The sequence below is a fragment of the Esox lucius genome, chromosome 17 (assembly GCF_011004845.1).
Source record: "Esox lucius isolate fEsoLuc1 chromosome 17, fEsoLuc1.pri, whole genome shotgun sequence".
Classification (NCBI taxonomy): domain Eukaryota; kingdom Metazoa; phylum Chordata; class Actinopteri; order Esociformes; family Esocidae; genus Esox; species Esox lucius.
In genome coordinates, this window is record NC_047585.1 from 11,959,923 (window position 1) to 11,979,052 (window position 19,130).

The 19,130-nt window shown below is 41.5% G+C and overlaps 1 protein-coding gene across 3 annotated transcripts; it reads right to left on the minus strand.

Moving 5' to 3' along the window:
• Positions 1-353: 353 nt before the first annotated feature.
• On the minus strand, positions 354-16,878 carry LOC105023683 (CTTNBP2 N-terminal-like protein). Of its 3 annotated transcripts, none has more exons than XM_010893076.3 (5): positions 16,699-16,878; positions 9,334-9,441; positions 3,145-3,378; positions 2,746-2,853; positions 354-2,654 (listed from the first exon to the last, which is right to left on the minus strand). In XM_010893076.3, the coding sequence occupies exons 2-5, from the start codon at positions 9,424-9,426 to the stop codon at positions 1,380-1,382; spliced, it is 1,710 nt and encodes a 569-aa protein (XP_010891378.2). In that variant the 5' UTR covers positions 9,427-9,441; positions 16,699-16,878; the 3' UTR covers positions 354-1,379. The 3 variants fall into 3 exon arrangements, with proteins under 3 accessions (XP_010891378.2, XP_010891377.2, XP_010891376.2); XM_010893075.3 differs by having other exon boundaries at positions 16,689-16,878; XM_010893074.3 differs by lacking the exon at positions 16,699-16,878 and adding an exon at positions 15,715-15,860.
• Between the last annotated feature and the right edge of the window lie 2,252 nt (positions 16,879-19,130).

Sequence of the window (19,130 nt, forward strand, 5' to 3'; positions counted from 1 at the left end):
GGGTGAAATCTCTTCAGATTACCTCAACAAATTGACAACTAGAATGTCAAAGGTCTGCAAGGCTGTAATTGCTGCAAATGGAGGATTCTTTGACTAAAGTAAAGTTTGAAGGACACAATTATTATTTCGATTAAAAATCATTGTTTCCTATTCATTTTGCTATATTTCTTAGTATTTCTTATTATTAAACTCCATGTATAACTTTCATGTATGTTTTCATGGAAAACAAAGACATTTCTAAGAGACCACAAACTTCTGAACAGTAGTGCATATTATAAATATATATAAAAATATATTTATATTTTGTGCATATGAATGTAAATTCGTTATAATGTTTCAATAAATGATTGATATGACAGCAAATATTAATTATTGATTGCAGTTACACTACACATAATACATTATAGTAATACTGTATTTACACATAATATATTGTCAGATATTTAAACTTTCAGATGAGGAATATTAAAATCATGTGCCATATAAGAAAATTATAATCATTAGAATACCATGTTTATAAGACGGTCCCTCCAGGATTCTGCATTCACAGAAATGTATAACACAATTAATACTTTCCAACATATAATGCAGTTACTTACATTTTTTAAACAAATTAATGCACTGTCTGCATAAAGCAGTCAAATCATCATTATATTATTGCTTAAAACTGACTATTGCCATGGGACAAATCAAGGGCTCGGATATTCCTTTGTTTATCCAATTTCGACACTTTTATTCCAGATATCATGGTATCCAAACATAGAAATGACCTTATCTTACCATACCAACACTGACAGACTTCAGGAGAACTGAATATCTGGACATGCATCCTCAGAAACATGCCCTGCCAAGTCGTTCTGCATCTTTTCACACTGCATGCTCAACCAGGTAGTTAGCTGAATCCGGTAAAATACTCTAATGCAAATAACCTAAGATTAGCTTGCAAGCGCATGACCCCCCAGAGGCAGTCAGTATTTTATTTGAATTGAGAAATAATTTCTTGGCTGATACAAAGCCAATATGCTCCTCCCATTGGAGCCTCGACTGGGAATGAACCCAGAGTGTATTCGGGTCTGAATCCCCTGGTAGTGCCTCAGAAGCTGTGTTATAAGTACTGCAGAGAAGATCCCATGACGTCACAAGCTCTTCTTAGAACATTTAAATCACCATTTTGCTAAATAAATCCATATTATTATTATAGTTCTCCATTACCAACTAAGCAAACCAAATATTTCTAATAACAAAAACATGTATAGTTCTGTATAAGGGAAATAAACCTATTGAATAAATAGAGTTCACTTGACAGTGTTTTGATGCGCGTTTCAGCATACACATCAGCGAGCGGTATAAACGAACGCTGCACAAGTAACACCCCTAGGCTAGCTGCTTGATGAAACCACCATGTCCCGCTCTTTAACGTTCTCCTGGCTGCTGCTCAAGCCACAGCTTCCTGACAGCTCAGGGAAGTGGCTGCTCCTGGCAGCAGGGACGGGTGACACCGGTGACTGGGCCAGTCCAGGCTTCTTCGGGGGGATCGGGGGCGGGTTGCCCCTGTCTGCTCGGGGGATGGAGGGAGAGCGGACCCCCGGGGGAGGAGCGCCGCCGGGCCCCCTGGGGATGACGGGGGAGGGAGGGGCCAGGTTCCGGTAGTCGGTACCGAACGGGGAGCTGTTGGGCGGCGGAGGTCTGGCGCCCTGCTGGACTGTGAAGCGGGACAGGACCTGTGTGACGGTGCTGCGGGCCAGCTGCTTGGCCTGGCTGTGGATGGGGATGGGCTCAGGGGACGGGCTGGGCGACGGGGACAGGTCTCTGGGGGACTGGGGCAGGCTGCCACCGCCTCCTCCCCCTCCTACACCCTGCTGTTGCTGCTCTGGCTCAGCGTGGCCCTGGAACTTGTGGCGGGCGGCGTGAAAGCGCTGGTTAATGCCCGCCTGGTAGGAAGACTGGTAGCTGGGGCTGCAGGCCAGGGCCAGCTGCTTGGCCAGTTGAGGAGAGGAGCAGGGGGAGGAGGTGAGGGAGGAGGAGCCTGTGCTGCAGGGGGACAGGCGCTGGGTCGGTAAGGCAGGGGAGAGCGAGACAGGGCAGACGTTCTCGCTCCAGTTGTCCTGGCACAGTCTTTCTGCAAGCGTGTCCTCACCAGGGTAGCCATGGTGCCCGTTGACCTTGTGCTCCTCGCCCGCCTCTGTCTGGCTGGTGCATTGTGGTGGCAGTGGCGCATCCGCGGGAGGTGCTCTTGTTTCCCCCATGTCCACAGCTAGCGTCCCTCCCCGCAACTCTTTCCTCAGGGCCTCCACCTGCTCCTGCAGCTGACCATACCGGGCCTCCTCCCTCTTGAGCCGGGAGCGGAGCTGTTCTCTCTCTGTGTCAAACTCAGCCAGCTGCTCCTCCACCCTGGCCTCCATCTGCAGGGCCCTCCTCCTCTCATCCTGCAGCTCGGCCCGCAGGGCCTGGACCTCCCCCTGCTCCTTCTCCAGCCGACGGCCAGCCTCGGCCAGACGGTGACCCTCCTCCAGGGCCCGCTGGCTGGCCCACTTGCACTCTTTGGCCAGGGTGGAGGAGAGCTGCTTGTGGTGCGCCCTCTCCTCCTCCAACTGTTCCAGGAGCTTTTTCTGCTCCCTCTCCTGGCGATGCACCTTGTCCCGCTCAAACTCCAGCTACCGGCGGAAACAAAGTGCTGTCAATTACGCAGATGAGAATGACATCCCGCAGCAGTTATGACCCCTAAAACATTAATGTCGACTCTACCTGTTGCAAAAGGCGTTCCCGCTCCTTTTCCAAGATGTAAGTGACATCGTCACCCTCGGCCGTGTCCTCTGCATGCCTTCTCCTCTCCTCCTCCAGATCGACAATGACCTACCACGGCCACATGGGGGAGATAGAGACACAGAAAAGGTAAACGTGAGATCCCACATCTATCTCTGAAATAACCAACATCTTCCTGGTGGAATGGACCACTCTTGATGAACTAGGCTCCGGTAGACAGCTTGCTTAGTTGACCTTCAAACTTGATGAACTAGGCTCCGGTAGACAGCTTGCTTAGTTGACCTTCAAACTTGATGAACTAGGCTCCGGTAGACAGCTTGCTTAGTTGACCTTCAAACTGATCAGAAGTGGACGGGTTGACCTCTAAGCCCCGGAGCCTACCTTTCTGTGCCTTCTTTCGGCTGCGGCTAGCTGGGCCAGCATCTTCTCCTGCATCCGCCTGCAGTGGGTGACCACCAGCTTGAGAACGGTCAGCGGACTGGCTTGGGCTGCGGCCTGGTGGACCCCAGGGTCCTGCACCCCCAAGGCCTCGCTGTCCCTCTGCAGAGCCAGAAAGGGGTCGCTCAGGTTGTATTTTCCGTAACGGACCTCCACGTAGCTGTCTCTGCACTGGGCCTGAGTTAGAAGGGGAGAAGATGTTGAGAAACCAGGGTGTAGAGTGCAGTATGGACAGGTTCCTCTACATGGCTTCACGCCACGCGTTTTGCTCAGAAAGGCTTAGACTTTTTGGTGTCCATTGCTGTAGACTCTGTCTCAGTGAGCATGACTAATCTGCTCAGACTTTAGGCAAGGTTTTGGTGTTCCCGTTGTCATTTCATGAGGTAACACATGCACTTAAAATATTTTCTTATTCTCTCTCCTTCTAGCACTGAATTTCTTTTGATAGCTACCTGATTGGGTATGGTGTATTTACTAATACAGGGTTTGCTTGGTTGTCCTTTTAACTAAGTGCAGTAAGAGCGTCTGTTAAATGACTAAAACGTATATATTGGTGTAGGATGGCAATTTATATGGTTCAGTTGGCTCTTCTGGTAATGTATACATGAATAAACAGACACTTCCCTGAGATATTTAAAGGTTTTGTAAGTCAACATCGGTCATCATCGCTCTCACCAGTACAACGGAACTCCATGTACTATAAACAATATACGTGTGTATTGGACAAGTCTAGCCTGGGTTCCCAGCGACTTAATCATAATCTGCTTCTTTTTCAGTTTCTACATGCTGCTCTTTCGCTCTCTTCAGGCCGGCTTGCGGGAATCCTCCCTCCAATGGCCACTAAACAGGAAGTGAGCCAGAGCGGCAAACAGCATGCCAAGATAAATGTTAAGCATATTTCCTATGGGGGTGGGGATTCTCATTCCTACCAGGGGCGATAGAGGGAGAGAGAGAGCAGGAAGAAGAAGAAAGAAAAAAAGAGGGAAAAGAAAATAAAAAGAGGAAGATTGAGAAGTAGAGAAAGACAGGGGAGTAGAAGATAAGGGGGGGTGAGAGAAGGGAGAGGGAGTGGGTGAGAGAGGGGGGGGGTGGGTGAGAGAAGGGGGGGGTGAGAGAAGGGAGAGGGAGCGGGTGAGAGAAGGGAGAGGGAGCGGGTGAGAGAAGGGAGAGGGAGTGGGTGAGAGAAGGGGGGGGTGAGAGAAGGGAGAGGGAGCGGGTGAGAGAAGGGGAGGGGAGCGGGTGAGAGCTGCAGAGCGTGAGAGGAAGAAGCGACAGATGGGGTCTGTCTTCAGTCAGAGCGTTTGTAGGGCCCGGGGACAGCTGTGGTGGCTGCGGGCGACAGTACCTCCGATTTAGTCTGAGCTGCCATAAAGCTCCCTGCTGAAGGCATCAGCCCTGGGGCTAAAACGAGGCGCAGGTCTACCGAGGTAGTGGCACCGAGGATCAGGGCCCTGGCATTAGAGATTCCTCTCTGCAAGTTTATTTGCCTAAAATGAACACTCGATTCGAGACTTTTGTCGTTTGCCTACTATAGTCAGGTGTGTGTCTGTTATGCTGGAAAACAGAAGCCAGCAGCCGATGTCATATCTTATTTCTATCCATCGGTAGAGATATCGGAATACCAAGGCTCATGCAGTTCCTACTGTTATTTGATCTGGTCCGTTGGGATATGAGGGCCGATCAAAGGGGAAGCAGGGAAGCACAGGAGTTCTGTGAGTTCTGGGAAAAATGTCTGAAACAAAAAGTGGTCACAATCTGAGGCCTGACAGCTAGTCTCACATATCCAAACCAGGTCCCCAAATTAAGCCTTGCCAGGTTCCAGATCTTTACTGTAGCTAACTGCATAGTTTTGTATAGCATAGCCTGATTCAAGATTGGTACTGTAGCTAACTCCTCTTTTCTGTGTTGTAGCCTGATTCCAGACCTGTACTGTAGCTAACTCCTCTTTTACTGTTATAGCCTGATTCCGGAACTGTACTATAGTTAACTCCTCTATTACTATGGTATAACAGGATCCAAATCACTATTAATTCAGGTCTTCTAGGTTCAAGCCTCTGGTTCCAGCTCTCATTCAGCAGTGAGAGCTCTGACACGTGTCACCTCTCAGAGTAAACCAAACAAAATTAAGACGTCTGCCCTAGAACACACACAAACACACCGTGCAGCAAAAAGTGATTCTATTTAGTGTTCCAATGGTGCTTTTGAAATGGGGGAGTGTGAGTGGGAGGACTGGCAAGAAACACATTCCTGTCATAGCTTATGTTTAACAACCAGACACACCAATGCTTATTCACTCCTTGAATGCGCTAATGTGGCACTGCTAACAGGCCTGAAAATAGTCCATCTAATCAGATTTTGTACTTCTTACATTCAGTTGAAGAGAGTCTTTTTTTCCCCATACTAGTGGAAAGGCTTCCAAATATGGGCATCTCTAGAGTCTAACTTTCCCCAGCATGCCGACGCATAAAAGAACTCACTCCAGGTGCCCATTAATTTCTAATGAAGTCCAAGGTGGGGGGTGGAATTCTATCCAGGCAGCACAGTCAGAGGTACTCTGAAGGACACTTAGCAGGAGAGGAAATTGTGAAATGAGAGGGTTAACTTGGCCCCCAATTTGTGCACAATAAACAGTTAAATAATTACTAAGCAAATTATGTTTTTGTATCTGGGTCAAATATTTATAGATTTTTTTATCCTCCACTATTTTGTAATGTCAATTGTTTTCCCTATGTCTTGTTGCAGCTGACATCCACACTTGCTTGGAGAGTTGCCGATTGCGACATGTCTTCCTCCTTGGCATCCACGCCGGTGCCATTCATCTTTCTTCCACATGGTACGTCCAACCAGGAAGTCTGAGTGTATGAGGACACGCTCCACTAACGACCTCAGCTAGCTTTTTGCTAATTTTCTGACCCACATTAGGGTGTTGCTAGAATGACACAGAAATCCCTGCTAACGATGCCACCCCTCTTTTGCTCAGCCAGGCTCTAGAAAAATATGTTTTCTACTTCTGAAGCAGTGCCGTTGTAGAAAATCATGCAATGCATAACAGCAGCTAGCTAGCAATTTTGTTGTCTTTGGTAGGGAACTCTGAATAAACTGCTAGCTGTCAAAAAAATCCTTAAGGAGAAGCAGTTAAGATCAGCCATGGATGATTACTTTTTAAGAGTGAAAATAGGATTTAATTAGGATCCGCATTAGTGACTGTCAAAAGCAGCAGCCACTCCTACTGGGTTCCACACAAACATTCAGCATGACATAATGCAGAACATTAATAGATGTAAAGTACAGAATAGCTTTAGACATTAGAATATCTTATGTAATTTCATTAACCACAACTCTTCCAAGTAAACCATGCTTTATATGATATTTCTTTTTTTTTACTTCATTGGAAATAGGAAATGGCTAAGTGACTAAGAGTGACACATCATCAGATACCACTTAAATTGTAGCTTGTGGCCCCTTTGTTGCATCCACATTGCGGATATTTCTCTCCTCATGACACACTGTAAAGACTCACAGGTAGAACGATACTGACCCCATTGTGAAATGAACAACGTTAGAAATACGATTATATACGTTATATAATCCTGTGTTCCAAATAGTTAGAAAAAATTTGCAACTGAACCAGTTCTTAGCGGGAAATGAAAACCTCGACCTATTGAAAACCAAAAGAGGGAAAAGCTACTTGGTGTTCAATCCCTTTACACACTTCTCACTTTGAGTAATGTTCACTTCTCTTTCACGTGAGGCCATATTTTAGTGTACACTCCTCAGGTAATCTCAGGAACAATATTGTGTGTACTGGCCGCAAGAGACCACAGCCAAAACGACCAAGGAATGAGTTAACACATAAGGGTGATTTTGTATCGGTGCAAGCTGCAGTCGGCCACAACGCTCCAGTTAAGGTCTTTGTTTATTTGCTCACCCCAAGTCTCCCCACTCACATATATAGAGTCATCCTCCCACCCACTCAGCCAGCGCAGTGCACTAAATTGCCTTGCCTTAGACGGCTTGTACCCTGGGAGATGCGCAGATTGTCGTCTAAACACAAGAGAAAACATGTCTGGGCCAGTGGGTTCCCAAACCTGCACTCAGGGACCCCTAGACGTTCCTTCTATCAATGATGCCGGTTGTCAACTAATTATCGCGTCCCTGAATAGATGAGTCAAGAAGGCTAGTTTAGCGTCAGAATCGCATTGTGAAATGCCTTGGGGCTCTCAAGGACAGGTTTGAGAACTTGGTTCTAGGGGGCCTTGATTTCTGATCAGGTTTTTCACCTGGACCTTCAATGCTCTTTGTCTTACACAGATTGCTTTGTTTTCCACTTCATACTAATTAACTTGTAACATGTTAGAATGAGCTAAAAGAAGTCTTGGCAGATTAGCATTTTGCATATTTTATTTCCTTGTGTTAGATAGTATTATAGTCCTGAGTGTATATTCAAAGGATGTCTGTAATATGTGGACTAATAGCCGGTGACAATCCATAGCCTGCAGAGAGACAGCGGGTAATCTTCCAAAGCCAGCCTGATGTCCCAGGGGCATGGCCAGTATAAATTGGCTTAAGTGGCTGGCAATGTAGTGGTAGGCCATCTGGGTGTTGACTGTTCACCCAAGTGAAAGGATTTGATTTACTATATATACACAGGTGCAGGATGACTAGGCAGTTAGTACCGAAATAGCAAACTTGAAGCTAACCTAAAGACTCAGGTGAATCAAAGAGGTTTTCAGTAACAACAAACTGTAAGCGCATATAGCTCTAATGTTTATGACTGGCCTTGGCTATAATGTAGCTCCAATAGGCGCTAGGCCAACCTGGCATGTCTACTTTTTCCACTAACCGTCCTCTGGTAAGACTATTCCAACATGACCATTGGTCTGAAATGATGCACTAATGATAAATAAAACTAAATGTTTATGACGTTGCTATGCTAATCCCTGAGGACAACTGGTTGCCTGACAAATCTGCATATGCCTTTAAACATGTTCTTTTTTTGGACTGCACTAAATATACAGTACACCACCATTATTGTATTACCATTTAAAGTACTGCAATACTATTTTGATAGTTGAATCAATAAATTATCCTATTAACAATCACCCAGATTGGCAAAAGTATGCCATTACCAACATTCCATTTTTCTCATACGGTTACTTATCATGAACAACGTCATAAATATGCCTTGGATAAGTGGTAAGACTAAACACAAGTTTATTTCACCATCTCAAACAACACACTTCAATTAACTTGCATCCTCAAAAACTTAAAGACTTATGCTTCATCACTGAGTAGTAACATTTAAAATAAAACGTATTATCCAACACTTTACAAGTTATTTTGAAAGTAAGTTTTCAACACATAGGGGTTCTGGAGACTAAGCATAAGCAGAACTAAGGAGTTCCTAATCTGGATTCCGTATGAAACTGATCCGTGAAATGCGACTCACAAATATGCAACGCCACTCACATACGTAGCAGCCCTCACAAAATTGTGGAGCAACTCACAAATCTGTAAAGCCACAAATGTAAAACAAGTCACAAATCTGTAAAATGCAGGTGACAACTGCTGTTACTTTGACAAAAACATGTTCAAACACGTTTTTCTATGTATTTGCTAATCACGCTTTGTTATTGTTAACAATACATCATTATTTTATTTTTTTTGACATATGTTTGTGAAACTAAATGCATATATTTCTGGACAGTGATTTTTATTTGACAGTTGCATTATGTGTCTCCATACGATGTGGTATAGGCAACTTAATTATAAACTAGCTAAGTAATTAAGTAGTCATGGTAAGCTATGTTTCCTATTGGCTATACAGTAGAAAGTCTGTTGTCTATTTTATAGGCTAGGGGCCTACCTGCTGTTTAAATAATGCCTCTCTGCCTGTGATATGGGCACATATCACGGAAGACGCATTCCAAAAATTTTCGCTCCATCCACACTAAACAGAAAGTGTTTTTTAGCTGTTGCACACGAGAAGATCACTGCAACTAACCAATGTTCTCCATAGCCCCACTGACAGTAAAAAATTAAAATACAACTTTTTAATTTATTTTTCTATGCCTCAGACCTCATACTATGGGCAATGGCTAGGTTAGCCATGCCAGTAAAGCCAGCTCTTACCCTGAGGGCCTCGATGACCACGTCGCGAGCCTCCAGCTCTCCTTCTAGGACGCTGAAGAGCATCAGCAGCTCGGACTTGCTCAGGCTCTCCATGTTCTTTTGAGACTCCTTGGGGTAGAAGACGAGTCAATGAGTTAGTATTATGAAACAGTAGTGCCAAATCAGATTTATGTGTATGTTACGCACAGTGGTATGTACTGTATGTTATACACTGTGGTATGTACTGTATGTAATACACAGTGGTATATACTGTATGTAATACACAGTGGTATTTACTGTATGTAATACACAGTGGTATGTACTGTATGTTATACACTGTGGTATGTACTGTATGTTATACACAGTGGTATTTACTGTATGTAATACACAGTGGTATATACTGTATGTAATACACAGTGGTATATACTGTATGTTATACACAGTGGTATGTACTGTATGTTATACACAGTGGTATTTACTGTATGTAATACACAGTGGTATATACTGTATGTTATACACAGTGGTATGTACTGTATGTTATACACAGTGGTATTTACTGTATGTAATACACAGTGGTATATACTGTATGTTATACACAGTGGTATGTACTGTATGTTATACACAGTGGTATTTACTGTATGTAATACACAGTGGTATTTACTGTATGTAATACACAGTGGTATATACTGTATGTTATGTACTGTATGTTATACACAGTGGTATTTACTGTATGTAATACACAGTGGTATATACTGTATGTTATGTACTGTATGTTATACACGGTGGTATTTACTGTATGTTATACACAGTGGTATTTACTGTATGTTATACACAGTGGTATGTACTGTATGTTACGCACAGTGGTATGTACTGTATGTTATACACAGTGGTATTTACTGTATGTTATACACAGTGGTATGTACTGTACGTTATGTACTGTATGTTATACACAGTTGTATTTACTGTATGTTATACACAGTGATATGTACTGTATGTTATACACAGTGGTATGTACCATATGTTATACAAAGTGGTATGTACTGTATATAACATACCATTTAGCGGACTCTTATATTTAAATCCTCTTACAATCACGCATGCAAACATTTAACATGTGTTTGGCCCCAGAGGGGCCAGAATCGAACCCAGAATCGTTGACATTGTATCTGGCATGCTCTACATACTAAGGAACAACGGCCCACCATATTATGGTAATAAACATTGTTAATACATTTTGCAGGAAGCTTTGTAATCATAATAATATACTTGTATTAAGTTATTTCAATTAATCTTAACTTCTACTTCAGTTTATTACTAATAATAGGTACTTGTGTATTTATAGTGGGCATTTCTGATAGTCCATTGTAGCAATCGTATACTTAAGTAATTCCATGCAAAGGTCAACCTGTGTGTCCGAAAATAAGTAATTATTTCCAAATTAAACCATGTTCCTTATTATCCGCAAAGACCATGTTCCCTGTATTTTCCAGCGCAGACTATAAGTTACCAGTGTATTTTGGAAACTGCAGGAATTCTGTCCATTAAAGGGTAGGTGGCCATGTCTAAAATGAGGCATTTCAGTCATATTTCATGGTTTTTAGAAATGACTAACAGAGTGTGTTTCTCCTCTCACAGCTGTCCGCAGTTAGTTCTAAAGATAAGATTAAGGAAGCAATCCAGACCAGATAAAAATGCTTTGAGTTTGTTTGTATGGGCTACAGTCATACAGATGGTGGATTGACTGAGACCGGCAATATAACACCCATAACATAGTTTTATGGGGAAATGTTTTTTTCAAACTTGTACATTACATGGAATCCTCCTGAAAATAAAGCTGTAAAGCTGACTTTACTCAGGGTTTTACCTTAAAATGTAATACAAATCTTTAATATTTTTTTCAATTTCGTAGGTCAGTTTTTTACACTGTGATGTCCAGGACATTCATCATGTTTATCATGGATAAAGCTTTGTGTTCATGACCTGTTGTTTTACTCTTCTTGAATATATTAAATAGACTACACCAGATTAAAGAAGCAATAAAACTGACCCTCTTTAGACTTGTTCAGTATCTTCAGCATGAGTGTTTTGTGGGTTTGATTACAGGCTTAAAATGGCCAGAAACAACTTTCTTCTGAAACTCATCAATCTATTCTTGTTTTGAGAAACTGAGGTGATTCCATGCAAGAAAATGTGTTCTCTAACGATCTATTAGCCTTTTAAAATGATAAACCTGGATTAACAAACAACATGCCATTGGAACACAGGACTGATGGTTGCTGATGATGGGCCTCTGTACACCTGTGTAGTTACTCCATTGAAAATCAGCCTTTTCCAGCTACATAGTCATTTACAGCATTAATAATATCTACACTGTATTTCAGATCAATGTTATATTAATTGACAAAATATGTGCATTTCTTTCAAAAACAAGGACATTTCTAAGTGATCTCAAACTTTTTAATGTCTTCTGCAGATTTTTTAAATCCATTCCAAAGGATACCAAATGTATCTATTTTGGTCAGTATATCTGCGGCAGTGTAATGTCCATATCAGACTACTACAACCATAACATAGTGTTACATCCATAAGTCAGTAATCCTCTCTGAAGTAAACATAATTTTTGTCTTCACCCAGTCCTTTCCAAAAATGTCAATATATGGTTTGGCTTACCCTTTGACTCAGAGACTTTTGAATATGTTTCATCTGCTAAACACTCTTGTCCACTTTATGTAGTATCGCAAAGTTTCTAATCAACTATTTTCTCCAATTTGACCACTTTAAGAGTATACACTGAGGGAGCCTAAGACAAATACAATATATACAGTTGTATGTACAGATGTTGTTCATCCATTTTGTGAGACATCCAAGTGGTTATTTTGCACGCAAATGTAAAATCTATAACATCATCTACTTAAGTTCAAGCACCCTTAAATCCTGTGTTAGTGCGGGACTATGAAATTGTAGAACCAGTGTAGAAATTAGCACAAATCTGCCAATGATTTAGATATCAGGCAACAGTTCAATCCAATAACTCCATTACTAGAACACTAAATGCATTTTCCAGTCCCTACAGTGCCTAATCAATCCAGAAACTTAATCAATAATAAAAGCCAAACGCTTTGGTAAATTGAAAAAAAAAGCGCAGAATTTTCCAATCCCTCTCTTGGTTTGTGAACATCACACATCAAGGTAAATGCCCCACGCATGTACACACACAATCTAATGGGGAGGCAAAAAAAACATCCCCAATTCACACTGTCACAAAGCTGACCACGCGATAACTGTTTGCCCTGATTCCTTCCATACTTGGAGATTTCAAGACTCAACCAGCTTGGATCCTCTTTCCCTCCCTGTTTTGGTCTGGGCTCTTGAGCGTTTGTGGTTTTGTTAAAAGGCTGGGAGCTTTTTTGTGTTTTGTGGTCTCTTTGTAGGCCCAATGCACTCTTTTACTTAGCACAGCTGCTCTCGGTCTGTTGACAACTATGTGGTATCCACACCTCGCACACAACCACACTCTGACCAGTCAACACATGAAGGCCTTGGAACTAGTTTAGTTCACACAGCAACCCACTAAGCTTAAAAAAATGGAAAACTGATGGTATGCTCTTTGGGATCTAATTGGTAGGGTGGAAAAGAGAGCTGTGTGACAAAATAATAGAGTTGGGGGAAAAAATTATCAACCGGGTCCATCTATGAACCAACGCTTCACAGGGCCAGCGGTTTTGTCTCGATGACGTGATAGCGCATTACACTCGAGACGTCATCACCCCCCATATCTGACTGTCCACGGCCATGACATAAAACATCAGAGTCACTTGAATGAGTTTCCCATCCACCCTGCCTGTAAGCCATGCCGCTCCGACCACCAGGCATTCGGCAGGGCTGCTCCCAACCCAGCTCTGTGGTCGCCCAGTAGAAGTTTCCACATACTGAAGTCATCAAGAGGGGCCGGCAGGAGCTCTGCACATAATGAGACGAGAGCCCAGAGACCTGGACTGGAGCTACTGTGTATCGCTTTTGGGACTACCCTCTCCTAGCTTCTGCCTGACTGATACACCCCCCCCCCCTCACAAAAATCTGAATGAACATCTACAATATGGAATATGATATAAATCCATTCAATTCTGAGCTCTGAAAATTGTGAAAGGATGAAGCGGCAGAGTTAGCTCAGAATAAAAGGAAGTAAGCCTTTTCCTTCCTCTAAGATAAATCCAGTCACACAAAAAGTTATTCCAATAATACATTCTAGTGACTTCTGGCAGTTTCATCTCTGATCCGAACACACACTATAGTTTGCAGCAGATGTATGGTCTTTGGTTTGCGGGCTGACCACATGGCTAACACGCTGATTAAACCACACCTCCGTTAGTCTGCTTTTACAGAACGGCTAATTTCACAGCTGCTTGTAATCTCCTTGAAAATGTGTTGTTACTGTATTTACAACATGTTACGCCACGTTTATTGTCAACGTTATTGTCCCACATGTTAGTTAACACCAACTCCTCTTTATTCAAACATGATTTATTTGAATCCCGTGCTTAATGGCACACCGTTGACCGTAAGCTCACTAGTAATGTGTTATCCAAATAGAAAGCATGGTTAACGTTATTAAAAGAGATGGCATTGCATGGGAAATCCAAATATTCCCACACGGGTTCATTTCCGCTTCCTAAAAAAATGCCTGCTTCAATAATCCTTTTATCCTTGTTTGTTTTAAACCTAGTCAGCCATGTAGCCCTTATAATGGTGCGTTACACCAACATGGCCTCTTAAACGTCTAACTCAGACCATCCTCCTGGGTATCCTTCTCTCATTATCTCTGGAGATTTCAGCCTTATGGACTTGACATTTGCCCACAGAGAACTCAAATGTCTCACAGATAGGACAAACAAAAATCAAAGAAAGCTTTATGTCTGGATCTATAGTACCCCTTGGGGACAGTGTACCAAGAAAGTAGACTTCTAAATATGTTAGACAACATAATCAGACAACGTTGACAATGTTAGACAACACCATTAGAAAACAATGTTAGACAATATGAATTTTTCTGAAAATGTAATTTATAGCCAGTCCTGCCAATCTATTTTTCTGGGAATCAATTATATTTTTGTAGGCTTTCATTTTGAAAGGCCATAAACCAGTACTTACAAAATACTACCATGTATACATAATGCATTCCAGCATTTACTTTCCAAGATAGTTTTAGCTAGAATGCATAGTTGTCAGAATAACCGTTTCTGCCAAACAAGCACACAAAATGTGGTGAAAACACAAGTCTGATATCAATCAGATCTCCAACCATTATCCATGTTGTGGAGATCACTGGAATAAAAGATATAATTATACATGTAGTTTCATTTGGAATTTACAAACTTTATTTGGGCATCTTCAGGTTATCGACCATCTGTGTCTTCCTTTCTTTCTCTCTTCCTGTTCAAGCTTAGGTTGTCAGATTCATCATTCACTTCTTGTGAGTTTTTTTTTTACTTCAAGTGACCAACATGACTTCCCATTTCTGGCTAAGCCAATCCATGAGTTGAAACACACAAGTAGCAGATGCCAGGGGCTAATTAGTGAAAATCCCTTCAGCCTGCTGCATGCTGACTGACTGATTTCTGACTCATTTAATGCGGGTCACAACAGACATGTCTTTGTATCAAGGGATTGGATAAGATCAAAGTCATAACTGACATTCCTTTTCCAAGTCAGCGGAACTGTAGCTACCTAAATATGGGTTCTCATACATCTGTGTATAGTGTGCAGTCATTTTAATTTCAGTCTCAAGTCTATTACAACCAAAACAATTCTTATTTTCAAAGCCGTTATATGCATTGATGTCCTCCTGGGTTATTCACAATGATATACTAACCTCACAATGACAGCTTATGACAGGAAACACTAGCAAACCACCTCCTGTCTTCTATAATAATTGCAATAAAATTTGCAAGTGAAACACAATTTTATGAGATTATACTTTGACAGATTTAGAAAATAATAAACTGACAGTTGATAATATTTGTTCACATCACAGCCATGTTTACATCACTAAGCACAGACTTATATAATTTATGTAATGTATTTATGTCTACCAAGTCAGGATAAAGCACAGAAACAAGCACAATATAGAGTATGCAATATTATTCTATAAGAAAACCATTGAGTAGGTAATAGGCCATAATTCGTGACAATTCAGAACTTGCCAAAGCCATTTACAAATCTCAAAGTTTAAACATGGAAGAATCTACACAACACAGGTAATGAGCAACAGTGTTTGATGTGCAAGCATCTGCGAATAAGCCATAGACACAATGATAAACTATTGTATTAACAACAGTTGTGCATATATTTGAGTGTCTGGCTATTCTTAATGTTATCCAAGTTTATCCCCGACCATCAACATACCTTCATATGTGTTTTCAATGCCTTCGTAATCTCCAACATGAACTTAACTAATTATTGTCAAAGATTGGGTTGTCTTGCGTCTTCAGGTTCCCGATAGCGGAAGAAATTAGTTCAACTCTATGTGACATGTCTGTCAGCCTATTAGGCAAGGCCGAATTCAGAGCATTGACCTATAAGATTAGTCTAACTCCGATGCTGATGGCTACTAGCAGGGAAAGAAGGCTGTCGCTTCGGTTTTGGATGTGGTTTGGAAGTTCTTTGTTTAGATTTTTTTTCTTAAAATCTTTGCTCCTTTCAAAGATTTTGATTAGTCCGTTTTTCTAACTTTAATTGCGTTGAATTTGACTTCCCTCTACTAACTGTTCTATTTGCGTTCAGTGGGTAGGGGAGTTTAGTTTTCATTGAAACTTTGAGTTGGCTTTACAAACTCTATGTCCGTATGTATCGCTCCATATATGTGTAGCACATGAAAAAGACTGACGTATTTAGGCTAGTACGTTACTATATCTATCTGAAAGTAGTTACTGCCTTGGTATTAAGGAAAATGCAGATTTCCAGAGTAGACCGGAGTAGACTAGGGCTAGCTAATGTTACTACTTTAACTTCACTCTACTAGATATACGGATACGCTACCGATAACATAAAAGACAATATACTTTTGTCCCAAAATATCTGATTTGAATACTTTAATTATCCCAGAAATGCAAACAAATTGTGATCTGAAGTCACAATTTGAGTCACGTTTTGCCGACTTTATTAACAAGTTAATGACGCCACTATGACTATGCTGCATGCACTGTTTCGCTGACAAACATGAAATTAAAATCACCGTGATTTTTTTTGCAGAATCGGGATAAGTTGTCTTAAGAATCCTTTCTGTTAGCTCACGCCACCTGGTGGGTTTTACAGCCACAACCAATATTGTTTTAGCCACCGAAAATTTGGAAAAAGTCATAAAAACTATCTTTACTAACCCAGAAATACCTTGCTGTTGTTCAGATTTAGGAGTGAAGTTTGCCGTCCGATCTTGTTTTGTGGTTTCTCTCATGTGGTCTTAATCCCAGTACGTCATTCCCTCAACTAAATGAGTTAGAACAATGCTTGGTCAAATTTGCAATCGCATACAGGTGCTGACTTGCCTGAGGCTAAAGATGCATTCATCTTTGTGACTTCAGGCTGGATAAGCTCACACGTGTTATTTCTCATCAGCATCTGCCTAGCCACCAATGTTTTCTGTTTATTGCAGAATTTTGTCTTCAGCAAACTAAATAGTTAATGGGAATGCTCTGTCACATCAGGAAAACCACAAAGAATAGTTTTTTTTAATATGTCGTTTGTACCGTATTAAATGAAGTACATAACAAACTTCAATCCTCGACTTGTTTGCCAATTGCAAGTGCAATTCACCATATGCGCCTGTAGAGAGCAGTGATGTGTTATTCAAGTGAATGAATGCCCTTAATGTCAAACAGGGTCTTTTATTGAACACCGTAAGCTTTACACATCATTGCACATCTAATAAAAATTATTGGGATAATCACAGGATTCTATATTCTATACTATATGTAATGTATAATCACTGATTGCACTTGGTTTCCTTTTGTACAGTGAGTAGCTCAGTTGGTACAGCATGGTGCTGGCAACTCCAGTCAGCTAGAACAACAATGTACACACTTCCTAGTCTTTCTGGAAAAGAGCATCTGCTAAATGATGTCAATCTATATTTAAACAGATACAGTAAGTAATAGTATGAAAGAGAAAGCAGTGAACTCATTCCTCACACTTTGTGTGATGTTTTTGTGTTGCAGAGGTGTTTCTGTGTACAACACCTGCATGCTGATGAATGATTTTACATGAACTATTCCCAGCCAGGTGTCTTGATCTTCTGTTTTAACTCAGAGGTTACAGTGGTGTTGAGTTACACGGATGACCTATGTTTAACTCCCGCCTGGTCACGGATGTACAGCTTTGTAATGGTGGCTCTTTAGTTGCAGGGTTTTGTGGGATGTGGGCCAGACAGAGTGTAAGCTAAAGGGGACCAAAGTGCGCCGGGGCTTCTCCAACCTTCATCAAGAGGCTCTATTACAGACATTCTAAGTGCTGTGGAAAATAAACTGTTTTCTCTATCTCAGAAGAGACAACCACTTTTCGAACTGTTTTCTAACAATGTGAACAAGAATAAGAGAGTAGATCATGTTCCGTCAAATTCAATATTGTTTTTCTTGACTTACCTTCAATAGATTTGCTAATTAAATTTGGATGAAAGAAACCAGGGATCAAGTGTTGTTTGATTAAGCTATGTTCTGAATTTTGATTGTCATTACACAAATTAATGTGCTGCTGAGAGGCTGGGAAGCCCCATGGGTGATTGAAATTCTTCAACATCCCCTGGGGACTTCTTCAGGCAGCTTGGATACCTGCAAAGACCTCACAAGCATTCATCTATTTGACTTCCTAGTTGGACCAGTACACTCTTTGGAAAGTATTTAGACCCCTTCACTTTCTCCACCTTTATTATTGATTGATTTTATTTTTTGCCATTAATCTACACACAATATCCCCATAAGGACAATTCAAAAACATGTTTTCGGATTTTGTTGTGCCAATATATTGCCAATAAAAATCTGAAATATCTTATGTACATATCCTATGGAAAATTTATTCAGCGCATTCTCATTTGGCAGTGATCACAGCTTCAAGCTTTCTTGGGTATGCCATCACCAGCTGTGCAAACCTGGATTTGGGTAGTGTGTTCCATTCTTTCTTGTAAATCCTCTCAAGCTCTGTTAGATTGGATCAATGGTGAACTGTGATTTTCTGGTCTCTCCACAGATGTTTAACTGGGATCAAGTCCAAGGCTTTGGCTTAACCACTCAGGAACATTCATTGACTTGACCCAGTCATTCTAGCATAGTCTTGGTTGTGTGCTTTAAGTTATTGTCTGAAGTCACGGACACTCTGGATCAGGTTTTTAAGGACCTCCCTGTATTTTTCTCTGTTCATCATTCCTTTAGAAGCCTCACCACAGCATGATGCTCTCACCACCCTGCTTTAGTGCAGGGATAGTATTAACCAGGTGAATGGGGGTACCTTGTTTTCGCCAGACGCTTGACATTCACTCCCTATAGTTTGATTTTGGTCTCATCAGACCTCAGAATCTTTTTCCTCATGCTCTCATAGTCCTTTAAGTAGTATGTCATATGTCCTTTTAGCCACTCATGCTCTCATAGTCCTTTAAGTAGTATGTCATATGTCCTTTTAGCCACTCATGCTCTCATAGTCCTTTAAGTAGTATGTCATATGTCCTTTTAGCCACTCATGCTCTCATAGTCCTTTAAGTAGTATGTCATATGTCCTTTTAGCCACTCTGCTGTAAAGCCCTGATTAAGGGGTGGTAACCCTTCTGACAGTTTCTC

Coding starts and splice junctions, on each gene's coding strand:
- LOC105023683 (XM_010893074.3), bottom strand. CDS start 15,753: ATGTTGGAGATTACGAAGGCATTGAAAACACATATGAAG. Junction 3,379..9,333: donor TGGTCATCGAGGCCCTCAGG/GTAAGAGCTGGC, acceptor CTTCTAACTCAG/GCCCAGTGCAGAGACAGCTA. Junction 2,854..3,144: donor CCGAAAGAAGGCACAGAAAG/GTAGGCTCCGGG, acceptor TGGCCGTGGTAG/GTCATTGTCGATCTGGAGGA.